At 42.5% G+C, this 18,943-nt stretch overlaps 1 protein-coding gene across 3 annotated transcripts in view; it reads right to left on the reverse strand.

Moving 5' to 3' along the window:
• UPF3A (UPF3A regulator of nonsense mediated mRNA decay) overlaps positions 1 to 18,943 on the reverse strand; it is a 508,452-nt gene that overhangs the window by 75,557 nt on the left and 413,952 nt on the right. For all 3 annotated transcript variants that reach the window (XM_085620493.1, XM_085620494.1, XM_085620492.1), the window contains exon 8: positions 10,283 to 10,440. In XM_085620493.1, coding sequence (XP_085476619.1) covers positions 10,283 to 10,440 — 158 coding nt within the window. The remainder of the gene's footprint in view (positions 1 to 10,282; positions 10,441 to 18,943) is intronic.

An 18,943-nucleotide genomic window follows, 5' to 3' on the forward strand; every position in this document is an offset into this window, starting at 1 on the left:
GCACATTTGTTTATGTTAATGATTGTTTCTCTGTCGTGTGAGATTAAGTACTAGTGAGGGAGTCAGAGAAAGCTTAATCCCTTGTCTCTCCTATCTTGTGTTTTTGGGACTATAATTCGACCTGGACCTGGACTGCTCGCGCCCGCCCCTTCAAGGGGCACAATCCATACAAACTTCAAGACACCTAAAAGAATGGGCAGACCACATGCAGCTGAGGGATGTGTGGCGAAGTCAGTACCCTGACATGCACACATACTCCCATTACTCCTTGCTGCATGAGCTACACATGAGGATTGATGCAATATATTGCTGCACGGATGCTTTAACTAAGGTAACGCAAGCAGAATATTTAGCGCGGACGCTCTCTGATCATAATCCATTACAGCTGCATCTTGCATGGGGCTCCTGCAGAACTAGGATTCCAAATTGGCGTCTCTCTGTAGCGGCGCTAAGGGATGCTGCATTTCACTCTGCTATATCTCAGTCGATTATCACATACTTTCAAGAGAACACAGGTATTGCATCCGATAGGGGCATACAATGGGATGCGTTTTAAAAAGTTGCTCGGGGTCATGCTATCAAGACGTCATACGGCTCATGCATGGTGCTCTCAGCTGAACTGTGTGGGCATGAAGCGGAAATCAAGCGATGCGAAAACCTGGCACCTCGGATCCTCTGGTGGCTCCCCTGCTGGCCAAGGCGCGACTAGCTTATAAGGAGCCCTCAGACAGTCTATGCGCATTGGACTACAAACACTACTTAGGCTGACAGCACACAGAGGGCGACAAAGCAGGCAAAATGTTGGCTTGGCTTTTGAAAGCAGACACCTCCCAACCTCCAATCACAGCATTATACAATGGCAAGGGCATGCTAGTGAATATGCAGGGGCAATTAATGACGCATTCTATGAATAGTATAACAAATTGTACTGGGCGCCAGTCACGGATAGTCTCCCACACATAGAACGTTTTTTAGCACAGCTGCAGCTACAGCAAGTTACAAAACCCCAATATGATCAGTTAGAGGAAGGTATTACGGAAGACGAAATATTGGAGGCTATTAGAGAGTTGGCTTCGGGTAAGTCACCAGGGGCAGATGGTTGGCAGTCGGTGTTTTACTCTATGTACTCCGATAAGCTTATACCCCAATTTCAGACTGTCTATAAAGATGCTTACGATAGAGGAGAACTTCCAGCATACTTATGTGAAGCGCTGTTAGTGGTGTTGCCTAAGCCAGGTAGGGATCCGTTGCAGATGGCATCTTATTGGCCCCTATCCTTACTAAATGCGGATTATAAAATATTGGGGAAGGTGTTGGCTAATAGGCTCATAGAAACAGCACCCCTTTTAATACATGAAGATCAAAATGGTTTTATTCCGGGGAGAAGCACCGGACTGAACTTACTTCATTTGTTCCGGCTCCTCGCTTGGGCTCGAATGGAGGCTGACACTCCCTGGTTGGCAGCCTTGGATATTGAAAAAGCATTTGATACTCCGGGGTGGGAGTATTTGTTGGCTGTGCTGGGTAAGTTTGGCATGGACTCAAATACTTGCGCTGGGTGCGTTTAATATATACTAACCCTCAGGCTAAAGTAAGAACTGGTCGCAACATATCCCTTAAGTTGTTATATCACCTATCCTATTTGCATTTGCTATGGAGCCCTTAGCATGTAAATTGCAACAGCGGGTCTTGGACTGGGGTATCCATGCAGACAGGCAATGGCATATAATTTTGTTGTATGCTGATGACGCACTGGTCTACCTCCGAGGGGAGGATACTGTGCTGCATGACCTGATGGTACTCCTGGAAGACAATGCCCAGGCCTCTGGTCTTGGGGTGAACTGGCCCAAGTCGGTAGTCTTTCCTATGAAAGCGATACCACTTGACCAAAGGCAGGGCATGCCTAGAAGCCCGCTGGAGTGGGCATTTGATACCTTCAAGTACCTGGGTGTGGAAGTCTATCATGCTAGTGCAGACGTCATAGACGAGAATCTGGGTAAGGCAGTATCCAGAGCTCGAATGTCGCTACCGTTCTGGTTCGGTCTACCCTTGTCCCCTATGGGAAGAGTGGCCATTGCGAAAATGCTGCTTCTTCCAAGGCTACTTTATTTTTTTACTGCTCTCCCTCACAGGCTACCTTGGAGCATATTTAAGGATCTAGAGAGAATTTTGGTGGAGCTCATATGGGGTGGCTCCCGCATCTTGAGTGGCTCTCCGTAAATTGTATCTACTACCCCCAGAGGGTGGACTGGGGGCACCAAACTATGAGCACTATTATGCTGCCTCACAGCTCTAGTGGCCCATGAGATGGTTAGTGGGCGCCCAGCTTACAGAGATGGTTAGCGGGCGCCCAGTTTACAGAGATGTCTAGCTGGGCACTACCTTTAAGACGTACAGGCCATAATAGAATGGCTTTTGGGCACTACCACTCTGACGCAAAAGAAGCAAACAACCTGCTAATGTCTGCAGCCAGACGTAATTGGCTGAGACATGTGTTGCCCAGCACCCGGGCGATGACATATGCACCCGCACTGCCACTGGGGATTCTACCAAGGACATTTGTCTGTCATGACCGTCCAGAGTTGGAATCTTGAGCGGAAGTAGGGTTGGACACTTGAGGCGACTTATTTGCGGATGCACAGTTGCAGAGTCTGGAAGGGTTGAGAGGACTTTGGTATTACTCAGGGTACATTTATGCTTTACACGCTACTAGAGCGTCAATTTTACCAGACTTGGGGGAACGTTGAGTTGGAACCAGACCCATCTCAGGTGTTACAGACAATGCTCACATGGGAAGGGCAGGCATGCGGTGACAACGCTATATAGCTCCTTGAGACCAGGCCCCGGCCCTCTAATGACAAAGCTTCAGGCGTACTGTGATTTCGAATTGTCAGTTGTCATGACTGACAAGCAGTGGTCGCAGTGCATGGGGTCCCCCAAAACTGTATCTACAAACGCTCACGGGCGCGCAGTTCCTACATATGGTCTGGACATGCCCTTGCCTCAGAGCCTACTGGAACGAGGTTGCGGCGACATGAAGGAACACAACGGACATACTGATTGCCGTGTCGGGCCTACATTTCTTACTCAGCATCACCTAGCGTACTGCTGAGAGAAAAAACCTCAATAAATTCCTAGATTTAGCTTTGCCGTTAACTAAACGTAGAACAGCAATGTCATGTAAATCGAGCGCAGCTCACAACACGCGCACATGGTTACTGGATCTTCCCAAGGCATTGGTGGCAGAACACACAACACGAACACTGAAGGTGCCCGAGACCCCCCACAGGCCAATCCCATGCAATGGAAAGATTTCTTATCTTTCATGGAAAGCAAATTGAATACGTCTAGAGCCTTATTAGTTTGAATGGACACACTCTGCTGGGCACATTCAAGAACATATCACACAAAAAGAAGAAAACTATGGTCTCTAAGGAAATTTCTAAGTCAGCAAGAAAATACTAAATAGAATGAAAAAAGTATTTTAGGGAAACATCGGAGTCCCATCACCCACCGAGGTGGCTTGCTTCATCATTTGGGATATCAACTCCACTGCACGCCCTTATTAGGTCAAGGGGCTGCAAGCTTCTCTAAAGTAGAAGGGAGTTGAAACAGATGTTTCCATCAGTGTGATATCAAAATGAGGAGATCGTGAGAATATTCAGAAGGATGATGGTTGCAGTGCTATTGTGATTGCGTGAAAATCTAGTGATGTTAAAATTGGCTAACAGGATACTGACCAATTTTATTTAATGCTACCCTGATGCCAAAACTAAAAACAGTGCAAATGCAGTTTAAAAGAATAACTGTTGTAAGTCCAAAAGGAGACGGTCTACATGTTTCAGCCCTAGGTAATTTTGATCCGGGCTTTCGTCAGGACCTATAAAGATGAATAATGCTACTGCAAAAAGTGAACAGAAAGGTGTATACACAAGTCTCAATCTAAAGCAGTTGATACCATACAACCTGCCAGAACCTGTGAATCCTGAATGTGGTAAATCACAGGAAAATTGGACTCATACCCGTATTCGTACAGGTGTGCGCCTCACCTCACCTGGCATCCGCTCAGGGAATGAGGCCCCGCTCTGTCCGTCGGTACCTCGATCTGGACTGAGTTTTGGCATCAGGGTAGCATTAAATAAAATTGGTCAGTGTCCAATTTTAACATCACTTGATTTTCACGCAATCACAATAGCACTGCAACCATCACCCTTCTGAATATTCTCACGATCTCCTCATTTTGATATCACACTGATGGAAACATCTGTTTCAACTCCCTTCTACTATAGAGAAGCTTGCAGCCCCTTGATCTAATAAGGGCGTGCAGTGGAGTGGATATCCCAAATGATGAAGTAAGCCACCTCGGTGGGTGATGGGACTCCGATGTTTCCCTAAAATACTTTTTTTCATTCTATTTAGTATTTTCTTGCTCACTTAGAAATTTCCTTAGAGACCATAGTTTTCTTCTTTTTGTGTGATTAGTTTAGGTAGGGGAACAGAATACTATTTGGTCTATAAATATTTTCCCTTTGACCCTCTTTTTGAATATTTATTTGTATACATTCAAGAACATGCCATCATACAATAGTGAGCGAGTCATGGTGGCCATTGCACCAGGCAGGTCCTAGCCTAACCAGGCGAGATTTTCCGGCTCTTACGAACATGCAACAGCGCAATCTGTGATACATTCTCCCCTCTTTCTTTCTCTCTCTCTCTTTCCTTTTCTCCTTCTATCTTTTGTCTTTCCCTCTTCCCCCACCCCCTCTTCTCCCTTCCGCCTCCCTCTCTCCTATTCGCCGGTCCCGCTGTCCTTCCCCCTTTTGGTAAAGGGCCGATATAAACAGGCACCCTGGCCCATTGACAACCTGAATTGCATAACATGTATGGGTTAGTTGAGATCGTACAGTTTGTGTTTGTGGTTTATAAATCGTTTGGTGTGGAGTTGTGGAGATGAAAAAAAAAATTGTCTATTGCTTTATTTATTAATCATAAATGTGGCCTATATGCATAGATGTGCAATTGTTCGGTAGGGTTTCTTTTGTCTTTATTCTTCTGTCATCAATGTGAAACGCAGCCTGGTTCCCCACCAAGCGTCAAAAGTGTAAATGTCATTGTACTGTTGTATGATAATACTGGCAGATTGTATTGTATAATGCACACACTGTGAAAAACCAATAAAGACATTTACAAAAAAAAGCCTTATGTTTTTTAAAAGGTTACAAGTCTCACAGACATTGGCTGCTGTGACAAACAAGTGGTGCTCAGGTGACAGTGGTAATAGAAGTGGTCTAGGATGGAGGAGGGGGTGGGGAGATGAGTGGCTGGGACAGGAGAGCAAGTTAGATCAACAGTGAATAGTGAGTGAGGGGGGATTAGGGAACAGGAGAAGAGCCAGCTGTCCGCTGAGCGCGTTCTGAAAGGCAGTACATTGGTTTGGCAGTCTGAAAAAAGAATTGTAAATATGCGGTAGTGGGAATGAAGGAAAGCGGCACCGTTCATAAACAATTAAAGGGGTGCTTAAAGTGAAAGCGGCGCCATTTATAAATAAATAACGGTGCGAGGTCATGGTATGTGTTAAAATGCGGCGCTCACCTCTGCCATGCCTTACATTTCAATTGAAAACAGTGCCCTGGAGAAAAATTAAAGAAAGACGTCGTGTTAAAGTGTGATGCAAACCTCTGCCATGCATTACATTTCAATTGGAAGCAGCGCCATGGAGAAAAACGAATGAAAGACATACTGCTATGCAGCTTGTGCAGGAATGAAGAAAAGTGTGTGCCATGCTGTGTAATAAGCAGAAGCGTGTGCAGCAGCAAGCCACCAAACACGACCTAATAAGAAAAGAGTGCTCACAGAGCACCATAAAGTAGTAAGAGTAGGCATTTGAAAAGATGGGTGGAAAATGGGTGGAGCTTAAATTACATACCTTAATGTCTTGAAGAGACAGTGCAAGCGCTGCCTAGGCGAGACCTAAAAAGGCCAAGTGTGCACTCATTTCAAGTTAGTTGCGTAAATAACTTGATATTCAAGTGTAAATCCACATTTGGTATTCACAAGATCAACTTACACATACAATTTCAAGTAGGTAAATCTTCTCCCATGGGTGTGTAGAGGGTGTTCTGGGGTTGGAATACTTTGGGATGTCTATACACACACGCACAAACTAATATGTATGTGAGTATTTACACACTTTTCCACAGCCCATTCCCATCTTGAACACCAAGTTTCCTGTAAATCCATATCCAAAGTGAAAATGGGGACAGAACTCGCCTGTATCTAATGGGGGTAAAGAAGGAGGAACTTCTTGACCCAGAAGAATATTTAAATGTTGATTTAAAGTTCAGTTGAACACTAACCTGCAGATTCAATCAGCATCCTCCATTTTATCAACAAAGTTTCAAATTCAAGAAAAAGGTAATCTTTTACATTGTTATTGAAGTCGTTCAACACAAGGGACTGAGTCAAATATCTACTCCAGGGACAAGAACTTGGGTAAGTGTGAAAAGAAGGCTTTGGGGGGTCTCAACCCTAAAAGCTAATGCCTTCCAGAAAATGCAGAATGTGGTTAATAATGGGTTCTTGAAACGGAATCCTGTCTCTCTAGTTTGACTCTTTCCTCATATAAGTAGAATTTATATAATTACTAATTTCAGAAATGAGCCCCTTCACTGGGAAAGTGAAAGATATGAGATAAATACATTATATACTGGTTTAGTCACCATACCTCTCACTCCACTACATTTCCTTTCTTATCCTTCATTGCTGGGGCGACTACACAATACAGTGCAAGCTACTTTCTACAGTTTTAAAGCAGATCAAGATCAACCATCGAAAGGGGGCTTCATTCACGCCCATGAAAAAATATATATATATAGTAGGACTTCATTATTCATTACAAATGTGCCTGTAATTTTCAATGGGGCAGGTAAAAGGAATTCCTTGGCAAGTCAAAGGATCTTTAAATGAAACACAATCATATAGGTTGTAACAAACATGCAGTATTAATGTGCAAGCTTAAATAAAAGAAAGTGGTTTCATTATTATGAATACAAAAATGTACATAGCTGCCATAGTTTTATATGTACTAGGCTCGAAACAGCTAAAGTTATACTGCTAAAAATTTGTTCACTTAGAAATGCTAACACATTAAATGATACTTATAGGAAAAGATGAGATCATGTACAATGGAGATATTACAAAAATGTGTATCTTTTAACCTCTGCAAAAAGATGCTTTTTCATAAAATTAACATTTATAAAAATGATTCACAGGGCCCACCCCCGGGACATTGCTGTTTGCTATGACAGGGTGGGAGCACGGCTCCCGCCCTGTCATAGCAAACTCCTGCTTCGCTTCATGGATGCGAGAGCAGGAAACCTGCTCTCACTTCCATGAAGCGAAGCAGAATTGCTTTTGGGCAAGGGGAGCTGCATGTCAGCAGCTCCCCTTGCACAAAAGCAATGCCGGCTCCCGCAGGAGGCGGGGAGCCGGCAGGGACCGTGAGGGCATTGGGGCTACCCCCACGGTCCCCAACTTGAGGGCCGGCCCCGGGGGATGGGGTCCCCGGGGCCAGAAGTGGCCAGGGAGGGGGGCCACTCGGCCCCCCTCCCATTTAATTAAAAAAATTTTTTTTTAAAAGAACAGCAGGCTGGCCCTGGGGATGGGTTCCCCGGAGCCAATAGTGGCCTAGGGAAGGGGGGCCACGCAGGCCCTCTTCCCAATAAATAAATATAAAAAAGAGGCCATGCCCCAGGGGAGGGGGTCCCTGGGGTCGAAACTGGCCTCGGGAGGGGGGCCCTTTTTAAAAAATAAAAAGGGCTCAGGCCCTGGTGGATAATTTGTGTCTAAAAATCCCTGGTATTCATCCAAGTTCAACGACAAAACATATGTAACTATCTCGATTGGACTATCGATTGGTTTTATCAAAACCGTCTCCTAAGTAGAAGAATTGTGTATCTTACTTTTCCCGCTGTCCCGTGCCACCTCCGTTCCTGGCCGGGTGAAGAATGATTTTTAGACACAAATTATATAGAACCACGTATAGGCCCTACCTAATGTGTGGTGTACTGCCTGCTTTAATACTATTTGCCCTGAGGAAGTCGTTGGGCCATTAACCCAAGACGAAACACGTGTTGGCTGCAACATTTGTGCTTACCTGTTACCATGAAATGTCATGCTCTGACCTCAAGGAGAGACTTTGAGAAATAAGAAAATAAAGAAGACTGTTTCCTGATTATATGGACTGAATTTTCTTCTGAGACATTGATATTACTTGTTTGAACAATTATTCGTTTGTGCTCGGAAACAATATTTTGTTCTACTCTATATAATTTAAACATTACTTTCTCTAAAACTACTGAACGGAATTATACAAAATTACAAAAAGAATGCTTTCTGGACCAAGTACTTGTTTTCTGTCAAATTTGGCGTGATTCCGTTCAGCTGTTGCGGCTGTACCTGGGTCTAATTTTCCTATAGGAAAATAAATGGCGAAAACGTGCCCCCCGCCCCCAAAGTTTTCCAGCCCCCGCTTTTGGGATCACCCAAAAACTTTCCAGGAAAGAGCTGAAGTGGATGAACTTTTTGGGGAAAGTTTTGTGAACATTCGTCAACCGGTGCCAAAGACTTTAGCCAACCAAAAAAAGCTTTTCCTATTAAAACGTGCTCCTAGATATAACTCCCACTGGTGACCACCACTGGGAAATACATATATATTCGAACTTCCTCCCTTCACACTTAAGAAGAGGACATGCACGCAGAGACTGGAGAAATAGATCCACTTTAAGGAGCCAGGCCCTTTCTGACCCATCAACCCAGAGAGATGTGTTTCGGCTGAAGAACAGCCTTTTTCAATCTGTGGAGCGCCATTTTGGTTACCTCTTTATACTCTATGTAACATAGACATAGAGAATATACTATAACCTACACTTGGGCAGTAGTAATGTATACTCACACAATCATAGACAGAAAAGTTACATATGGGGTTAAACAGTGTTGCCAAGTGCATGAATGCAGGACTAATGAAAGATCTAAAATAAAATAAAATAGAAATCGTGCATACTCATTTAAAATGCACAAAGCTTAAGGTTAAACAGGGAATTCTATTAAGACCATGATGGTCTGGTGCAGTGCTCAACTCAAATGTTGGTCACAACCTGTCACGTAGATTTGATCCACTTAAATTAGTCCATGCAAAACGTATTTAAAAAACATTATTCACTGCAGCCATTGTCTAAGCCATGACATGTGAGACCATTTGTTTACTTAATAACATGCTGTTTACTATAACGGGTAACTGAACCCCTTCCAAAGGTTACAGGATATCCACACACGCATACATAATATATATATACATATAATATATATAATTAGGGTGCAGGGCGAGCGCTGTAGGGTATAGGTACTAGATCTTTTCATACTATATAATTATCTTATATAAGCACAGATCTTTATATAAAGCACGCTTTATTTACATTGTTCTGTGTCATTTATTAGTTATTTACATATTTCAAAGTTCGCACTGCTTTTTCACAGTAAATTCAATAGCAGTATGGTGAGAGTTGTCTTCAATTATGTCATTTGAGATGTCATCCGTGATATAATTTATGATTTCATTGAACATGCCACGAGTGATATAATATCTGTGGTCCTAAGCAGTGCATCATGGCAGTGGTGCAAGTTATAGTTAGCTCATATAACTACAACTGGTGAATTTCAGTGTTTTTTTTAATTTAAAAATGAATGCTTTAACTTACATTATCACCTAACAAAAAAACACACATCAAAAGGGCAGTCAAAGATTCATATATCTTAAAATGAAGGGCTGTTCATGAAAATCTGGAAAATCAGATTACAGCAGAAATGTGCATTCCTTATTTACATTAGCTGTGGTGAAGAAGAGAACATTTGTTATCTACCTATCACCCTAGACTACGCGGTCTACAAGAAAAAAGACAACTTCACAAATGTATAAACATCCGCAATACAAAAAACACAAAGGTTTTCCGTTTCTCTACATATTGATAAAGAAAAACTGCTGGTGCAAAATACATAGTATTGGAGAAGATTGTATAGAGGTTTCCCATTAGCTGGCAAGTCTGGTCAAATGACTTTTTCAACAATAAAGACATTGTGCTTGCTCTTCAATTCCCTCCTTGAAAGTAATAACATATTGAAAAATATACTAGAGTGGACTTCCGTCAAAGGTAAAACATTAAAAAAACGAAGTGTGGGAAAACGAATGTTGGTAAAATTTTAAAGGTTAAACTAAAATTGGACTTACTTTTCTTGAAGATCTTTACCACAACTTCCTGATTGTTTGGATTTTAGAATTGCAGATGCCGGAGGTTTTTCCCATTTAAAATCGTCCATTTCGGATTCTTCTTTCTCATCTGCTTTTTCAGTGGATGACTCATCTCCCCTATCAGACTTTTTTAAGAGCTGCAAATAAAGTGTATACAGCCTGTTAAAATCGTAATATTTTCCCAAATGTGCGATTACAAAACCATGAAGTTTCTGCATATGAGGGTACAATTGCATAAGCTGTCAAAAAATCGCAGAGAACCTGAATACATACGACACATACGACAAAATGGGCTATCTGGCCAAACGAATGGACAAATTTGCAGACAAAGCCTGCAATCAGTGTAATAAATCTCGTTCTAAGTACAAGGGGTAGAGAACCTAACATTCTCATGATATTTAAAATATTATTAACGTCTGTTAGCCTCTCCGACTAGAACCGTGCAACTGAAGGATATGATCACAACAGATATAAAAGCCTCACCTCCACAGTAGAGCATGATGGTCAACTGAAATCCTTATTTAAGACTTATCCTATTATATGTACTGTAACTCCAGTTTATATATTACGCCGATCAGACCTTACCTAATACTCATGGAGACCGCCACTAATGCATATCAACATGTCTTATAGTTCGTGCTGCAGAGCAACATTCAGGTTCATAGACAGTGTATCTTTGGCTGGTATTGGTGTGGTGTACCAAACCGGGGGTATTAAACTATAAACAATCTATATTAATTTCCTGCATTTATAAGCTGTGGCTATATACTGAAGCAGCTGGGGGTCTCAGAGGCTTCAAAGAAAGCCAACAGTCACAATAAAGGTATTACTTGGGAACAAGTGACCCAAAGGTTTAATTTTCAATCCATATATTATAGCAACCTAATATTATAATAGAGACCAGAGAAATGCACTCAATGGACAGTTAGGCTTAGCTGTCTCAAGAAACTTTAACATCTTAAGTCGTGTATGAGTAGTATACTCAATAGGAAAACTGAATCACAAATTAAATGTATAAGGGAATTATTTGAAGCAGCTTTTGTCCAAGAGCATACGTGAGCTTATACATGAATAGCCTAGAGATTGTTGTCTCTGCAGCACCTCATGCATTTCATATTGGAGTTGGTCTCATAAGAAGTACATGATCATGTCTAACGCTCCTAACTCAGAAGGATAAGTCACAGTGGATCCGCAACCTTTGAATGCAGGGCAACCTATACCAACCCAGCACTCATAGACTTACATTCAAAAAAAGAAATCAGTGAACTAAACAGAATATTCGAAAAGTAGTACAATTATTTAAGTAGAATTGAACTTTTAAGTAATCCAATCCTGCTGACATAGCAATAGGTAGCAACTACAACCCACACATTTTTTGAGTGATCTAGAGCCACATAATGGAATTTTGTGCAGTGGCAGCCCTGCCAAGTGCCACGTATACTATGTTAGACTAAAACATTTTTGACCGTTTTCACCGCGATGACAGACATTGTCACACTTTGTGTGGCACTTGGCAGAACAGTTGAGGAAATAAAGAATGGCACTGAGTTGTGCCCTGCAGTACCTCACCATGCAAGCACCTGCTCCCCCCCTGCTTATACAGTCAGCAACAGTGGCTGCTAAACTGGAGGTGGCAGGCTACAGGAATTCTTGGAATTAAGCCATAATTGACATATGCTCATGTTCAAAGCCTTGCTAAATCCTCACCAAACATTGCCCTGGAGCTAACTGGCCCCTCCTTCTCCTTGCATCTTTCAATTAGTGTAACAACTCCAGTGATCACGTGCCTCTCCTAGCAGAGCTCTGAAAGAGGACTGTATCTATAGCAGGCCAATGAGGCTGCTATCTAGACTGGGGAGTAAGTTATAAGATAACACAAAACCTTGACACCCGCAGATATGCCTACTCGAGAGGTTGAGTGTTCCAGTCGTAATGGAGGCCTCCACCCATAGTCTGTGTGGATTATTGCAACTCAGCACTGAGCTTGTCCCTGTTATCATTCTCTCAAGGTAAACTGAACCCCACTCAGGGTCACCTGAGCACCCAAGTTTTATATATATATACTCTTTGCTTGAATGCTGTTAAAGGTAAGCATTGCTAATTGAAAGCATAAGAAGCTTCAGACACCGGTTCAATAACAGCATCGGAATCTAACTCGATCCCCCTTAGCTCCTACATATGCCGGAGGCAATACCACTGGTGTTCTGTGTGTCAGTCTGTTTGTTCATTTACTGGTGCTGGTAGTTACGTTTTTGAGCCTTGCTGCCCTGCATTGTCCATAAGCTCTTCTCCGGTGTCTGATTCTAGAAAGACAAATGCAGCTGGAAAACCTCCCAGTTTTGACTTCTAGGTACCCTGTAGACCATAGGATAAGAAGCTGTTCTGACATTGTACACATCAACTGTTCGGGGCTGTTGCAACCCCCTTTACTGCACCTACGACACTATTAAATGTTCATAATGGTGCCATTTCTAAAAAATAATCTCTTTGAAAGGATCAGATGCCTTGTTTGTTCCTTTTATAAAATGTAACCCAAAGTGTCACACCTAAGATATGCAACGTCACACATAAACACTCTGCAAACTTGAAAATGTCACACATATGCAAACTTTGCAGCTATGTAGTAGGTTACCGTAAAGATTACACAATGATCATTTGTTTTACAGGTCCTTAATTGACAGAAATATAGGGCCTCATGTACGAACAAAGCATTTGGTAAAAGTGGTTGAAATGCGTGCACTGACTAATACCGAACGCATTGGTCATTTGCCAACCAGCCTACTTGCTAGAAGCTTGGTTCACAAAATGCAGAATTGTAGTGGGTCGCATTTCAACCTACCTCATGAATATTAATTAGTAAGGTCACAAATTCGCTATTTACTATGATTTGCCGCCATTACAGGGATGGTTCCTGCTTGAGCCAGCAGTCCACCATGTCTTGTATTCCTAAAACATGTTTTTATCAACATTCAGAAAGGGAACATGGTCCTTTTGGGACCCCTTACCATCCGTGAATGGGTTAACAACTCCATTGATGTATTGGTAACCTATCAATGGCTTGCAAAAGAAATTGCAAACCACTGATAAGTACTTTAAGTAACCTCAAATCGGACAGGGCGTCCTAAACACGCCCCTTCCAATTTGAGATTTGGTATGTGGTCAGAAACCTATTTTGAGATTCGGTACTGTGTGATCGAATCGCAATTTAGGTTTTTTACATACCCATAAGCAATTTGCGATTGCAAAGGTTCTGATTTTGCAAATCATAGTCCTTGCAACCAGAAAATAGCGTTTTTCATGGGGCCCATAATCTCCACCAGACAGCTCTAACAACCTCTTCTTAAGAGCCCGTGTGAACATTCTTTCACAATAAAGAGTCTTTTCAGTAATTGCAATTCAGAAGTGAAATGTCCTCCCCGATGCCCTTAAATGAGAGTTAGACCATCTCAAATGTAGAAGGCTCAAGAACTGTTTTTTCCCTTATCCTAATTGAAGAGAATTAAAATATCAGCTACAAGTTTGTTTATGAGTTGATAAGTTGTTTCAGCGCCATGATACCCCAGTGGGGTGTTAGGTGCACCTAAATAAAAAAATTAGAAAATACCTTGCAGCATATCTACATATCGATAACCTCATATAGATAACATATATATAAACAAAATATTTTCTTCTACTGTTTCCAAGCTATAGGAGGCTCCACTGGCTGACTAGAAACAGTGGTGGTGGTACTGACATGTTTTAACCAGCCATGCATGTCCAAAAAATACTAAAATTAAAATAATCTACTAATACAACACATTAAATCACAAGTAAAATATCAAGCAAATATATAATGGATACAGTTTTAGTAGCACACTTCATGTGTTTCTCTAAACGTTTCTTTCCTTTGTGATGCTCTTTTCCATTGTTCATAGTCTAGCCAATGCACAAATTACTTTAGGAGAACCACACCATTACCTCAGATATTCACTGACTACTAATGCCCGAAACAGTTCAGCTTCTTTAATTCGGGAGTGGATTGCTTTTTGTGCGGCACAAACAACCGTCGATTGCATCGTGTCTTACGGATAACTTATATCCCACCTGTGCAGCAAGGACAGGGAAAGCCCACATCTCCATGATGTACGAGTGGAGCACGTAATGGTTCTGCACCCATTAACTTTGCATCACTTTACATAGTCACAAAGAGCTTCTTGGAGAAATGCAATGGCACGTGCTCTTTTTAAATATACGCTATGATATTTAAAACAGGTGACGCATGGTTTGGGCCAAAGGGGTATTTGCCCCCAGTGTGTAAAGAAACGTACTTACGCGCTGCTCGATCACAAATAATGTTCACCAAAGGAAGCAATTTATACAAGGAGTCTTAGAACACATTCAGCAGATTGTATTCCAAAAATACTTACGAAATGCTTTAAAAGGTCCGCGTTTAAATTACCACAAGGTCATGCCCAAATTAAGGGTGTGATTTATTTGTTCTTAAGTCACAGAGTAGGGTTGCTACCCACTTTTCCCAGAGAAAAATACAGGCCATCTTTTCTTGTCTTAAGATTCTGAAAAGGTCTGGGCCTAATTCTTAATTAGAACATTGGAATGTTGAGAACTCCATTGAGGACAATGGAGTGCTCTGGGCTTCTAATTGCTGGTAAAAGCCCGGAGATCAACATTCCAATGTTTTTTCCATTTCACAGCAAATTTCACAGCTGTTGCTGTGAACAAAGGCTTCTTGGAGCCGGCGGGGGTTCAAATCCCCTCGGGCTCCAAGAGGCCTTTGTTTTTACAAATTAGAACATTCTGCCCTCTAGGGGCAGAATGTTCTAATAGCCTTAGTGCCCTCGGTAGCGTGCTCTACCGGCCATTAAAGGCCCGCTTCCTTGTTAAAGGAGCTCGCGCTCAGCTCTGGCCTTTAATGCTGGAGTGGGACTTTAATGGCAAGTAGAGCCCGCTACAGAGGCCTCTAAGGCTACATTACAACACTGGAATGTTGAGAACTCCACTGAAGACAGTGGAGTAGCTCTGGGGTTATAATGGCTGGTATAACCCCTGATATCCAACATTCTTATGTTTGCCTTTCTATTTCTACCTTTTTTATTAGGTCGAGCCTACACAGCGTTTGAGCAGTCTCTTCGAGACATGTTGTATCTCTGTTTGTGGGCTTTCAGCTCCCCTACTGCTTTTCATTTGTTGATGTCAGTGTCCTTTAAGAATCCGTGCTCGGTACTGGTTAATGTTTCCCATTTGTCCCACCTTGTTGGCAAATGTTTACTCCCACGGAGCAGTGAGGTGCTGCTTGTACTCTTCCACTTGTCCTAGTGTTCGTGTTTTATTGCTTCCTTAACTCAGCGCGTCACTATCGCTTTATATTTCAGCATTGCAGCGGGGATCTGATTTTGCCCCATTCGGGGATACGGGCAGCACCGGAAGAGAACACGTCAGCCACGACTGGTTCTACACTGGCTGCCCCTTGGCCCGTATCATATTAACGTATGTTCTGCTTGTAAATGTGAAGCTGGGTTCGAGGGGGCACGCAGACACTCGGTAGCCATGCCTCAGTAGTGTGCTGCTGGGCATCGACTCTGCATTCATGGTTTAGATTTGTGTAGAACCACCATATAAGAACCTGGTTCATGGTTTGTGCCCTATATAAAATGGAACAGACTAGGAAAAGAAACTGTTTACCTTTCATTTAGTCTTAGGAGGAAAAAAACACACAATCGCTTCTGTGACAGATCAGCACAGTTGTCACGTGGCATTTGGGACTATTCCAGCAAGTCCTAACATTTTAGTGCACATTAGTTTGCATTCTGGGATCTGTAGTTTCACAGCAACCGTGTAATGGACTCTAAAGATCTATTTTACGCATCAGCTCTAAAGCACTAGCATGTTAAGTGTTGTTGGCTAAGGAGGCAAGCCAAGGGTATTATGTGACATAATGCTGTTTGCCATCCAAGACAGAACTGGTCCTTCCTTATTATTAAAGACCTGTGTAAGAAATTGATCCCAACAACAATGAAATATTGGCATTAAGCTCCAGAAGCCTCAAGATTAAAATTGAATTTTGTTGCAAAAAATAACATCTGGGACGTTAGCAATGGTGAGCCAGAAATGCTTTCTTGTGTCAAATGGACTCCCCTCTTTCCTTTTACTGTCATTTTTTGGTGTTTATTACATATACTTATAGATTGGCCCAGATACTGACAGCGTAGGTTTGCCATAGGAGCCTGCCTCTACTGTAGCACGGATGCTGAAGAAGGGTTTGGGTAGTTTTGAAGAGGGGGTCACAGACGTGCTGGCAGAGCTGTCAAACAGTCCCTTGTTACAGGAGACACATTGAGCCACTTCATACTTTGAGGTCAATTTTACAATGCAGGCGTGACCTTCAATTTCCGGTTTACCATTAAAGGAATAAAGTATGGACTGAAGGTCCCTGAAAAACATTGATAGCTAAAATCAAGGGTTGGCTACAAGTGATACAAATAGCATAGGATTCACTTTGTGACAATATGCTGGAGCTAGAAAGCCTGTCCGTACTAAGCCTGAAGAGTTTGCCATAGTGAGATAAAGAGTTGGGTGCTAGTGGCAATAGGGGCTCTAGACACAAGCCTCAGTAATGTTTTTGGAAATTAGACTTATTGAAGAGGTTGTTATGAGGAATGTATACGACTATGAAAAGTTGACGGTTTATCCCTGTACTAAGATACACGTGAGATGTAGCCATGAATAATTATGGCCATGTAACTTCAAGTAATAAATTATCACTCAACCTGTTACACATAAGACATGAATATGGCACACATACACACACCTTAATGTGGACATGTCACACATATGCAAACTGAAAGCTTAGCAGCCCCACTCCAATACAAAAAAATCTGCCCCACTGCAATCCAAAACAATCTGCCCCACTCCAATCTGCCCAACTCCAATCCAAAACAATCTGCCCCACACCAATCTGCCCCACTCCAATACAAAACAATCTGCCCCACTCCAATCAGCCCCAATCCAATCCTCAGCCCCATTCCAATCCAAAACAATCTGCCCCACTTAAGTCAAATAGTTTATTGTATATGATTACTTAAAATTGTTACAATGTACATTAAAAAAAATATATATATTAAACTTAATCTTCCATTGAATACTACTTTTCAGTGTCATGGTTACCAAGATTTAAAAATCTGAATAACATTATAATACACATAAAATGTTATCTAACAGTTTAAAACGATCTGTGTGGGTTCTATTAAAAGCTTCAGAATTGCGCAAGTGTCTGAAAAAGTCCAGGATTACTCTCAGCTAGATCCTGTTCGAGATAAAGTGTCCATTTTAGATTCCAAACTTGATCATTTTTCTATTTTGTTCCCATCATCCTGTCGAGTATATATATATATATATATATATATATATATATATATATATATATATATATATAAAAGAAAGGGTTGCCCTGCTTGAGACCGCACACACGGTGAGTAGACCACTTTATTGAAGACTTGGCAGGTTATACAGGCTCACAGCACAAATCCTCTCTGGGAAGCCTGACGCGTTTCGAACATCCTCGTTCTTAATCATAGGCACGTCCCAAGCGGAGCCGCCACAGTGTTGCAGAGCAGTTATTTAAATCACCAACATCCCGCCTCCATGGGCGTGTACCAGAGTGCCTTCTGGAAGTTGAAGTTCTGCAAATATACAAACCCAAGTGGGTGTAGCTGGCATCCAGGAATCTTAAAACAATCCCCAGCAGTGAGTACATTTAGACTGCAAGTCCCGAAAACACTGCCCATACAAGCCGACAACCAGGGAACCTCACCGCTCCATCGGCAACCTCGTTACAAAGTTTCCGTAGATCTGCATTTCCTCGCAGCAGTGCGGTCTCGCGACTGAGCCCAGCAGCTATATATGAAAAAAAGGGTTGCCCTGCTTGAGACCGCACACACGGTGAGTAGACCACTTTATTGAAGACTTGGCAGGTTATACAGGCTCACAGCACAAATCCTCTCTGGGAAGCCTGACGCGTTTCGAACATCCTCGTTCTTAATCATAGGCACGTCCCAAGCGGAGCCGCCACAGTGTTGCAGAGCAGTTATTTAAATCACCAACATCCCGCCCCCATGGGCGTGTACCAGAGTGCCTTCTGGACGCTTGAAGTTCTGCAAATATACAAACCCAAGTGGGTGTAGCTGGCATCCAGGAATCTTAAAACAATCCCCAGCAGTGAGCACATTTAGACTGCAAGTCCCGAAAACACTGCCCATACAAGCCGACAACCAGGGAACCTCACCGCTCCATCGGCAACCTCGTTACAAAGTTTCCGTAGATCTGCATTTCCTCGCAGCAGTGCGGTCTCGCGACTGAGCCAAGCCGCTATATATGAAAGAAAGGGTTGCCCTGCTTGAGACCGCACACACGGTGAGTAGACCACTTTATTGAAGACTTGGCAGGTTATACAGGCTCACAGCCCAAATCCTCTCTGGGAAGCCTGACGCGTTTCGAACATCCTCGTTCTTAATCATAGGCACGTCCCAAGCGGAGCCGCCACAGTGTTGCAGAGCAGTTATTTAAATCACTAACATCCCGCCCCCATGGGCGTGTACCAGAGTGCCTTCTGGACGTTGAAGTTCTGCAAATATACAAACCCAAGTG

The sequence above is a fragment of the Triturus cristatus genome, chromosome 8 (assembly GCF_964204655.1).
Source record: "Triturus cristatus chromosome 8, aTriCri1.1, whole genome shotgun sequence".
In the NCBI taxonomy this organism is placed as follows: Eukaryota; Metazoa; Chordata; class Amphibia; order Caudata; family Salamandridae; genus Triturus; species Triturus cristatus.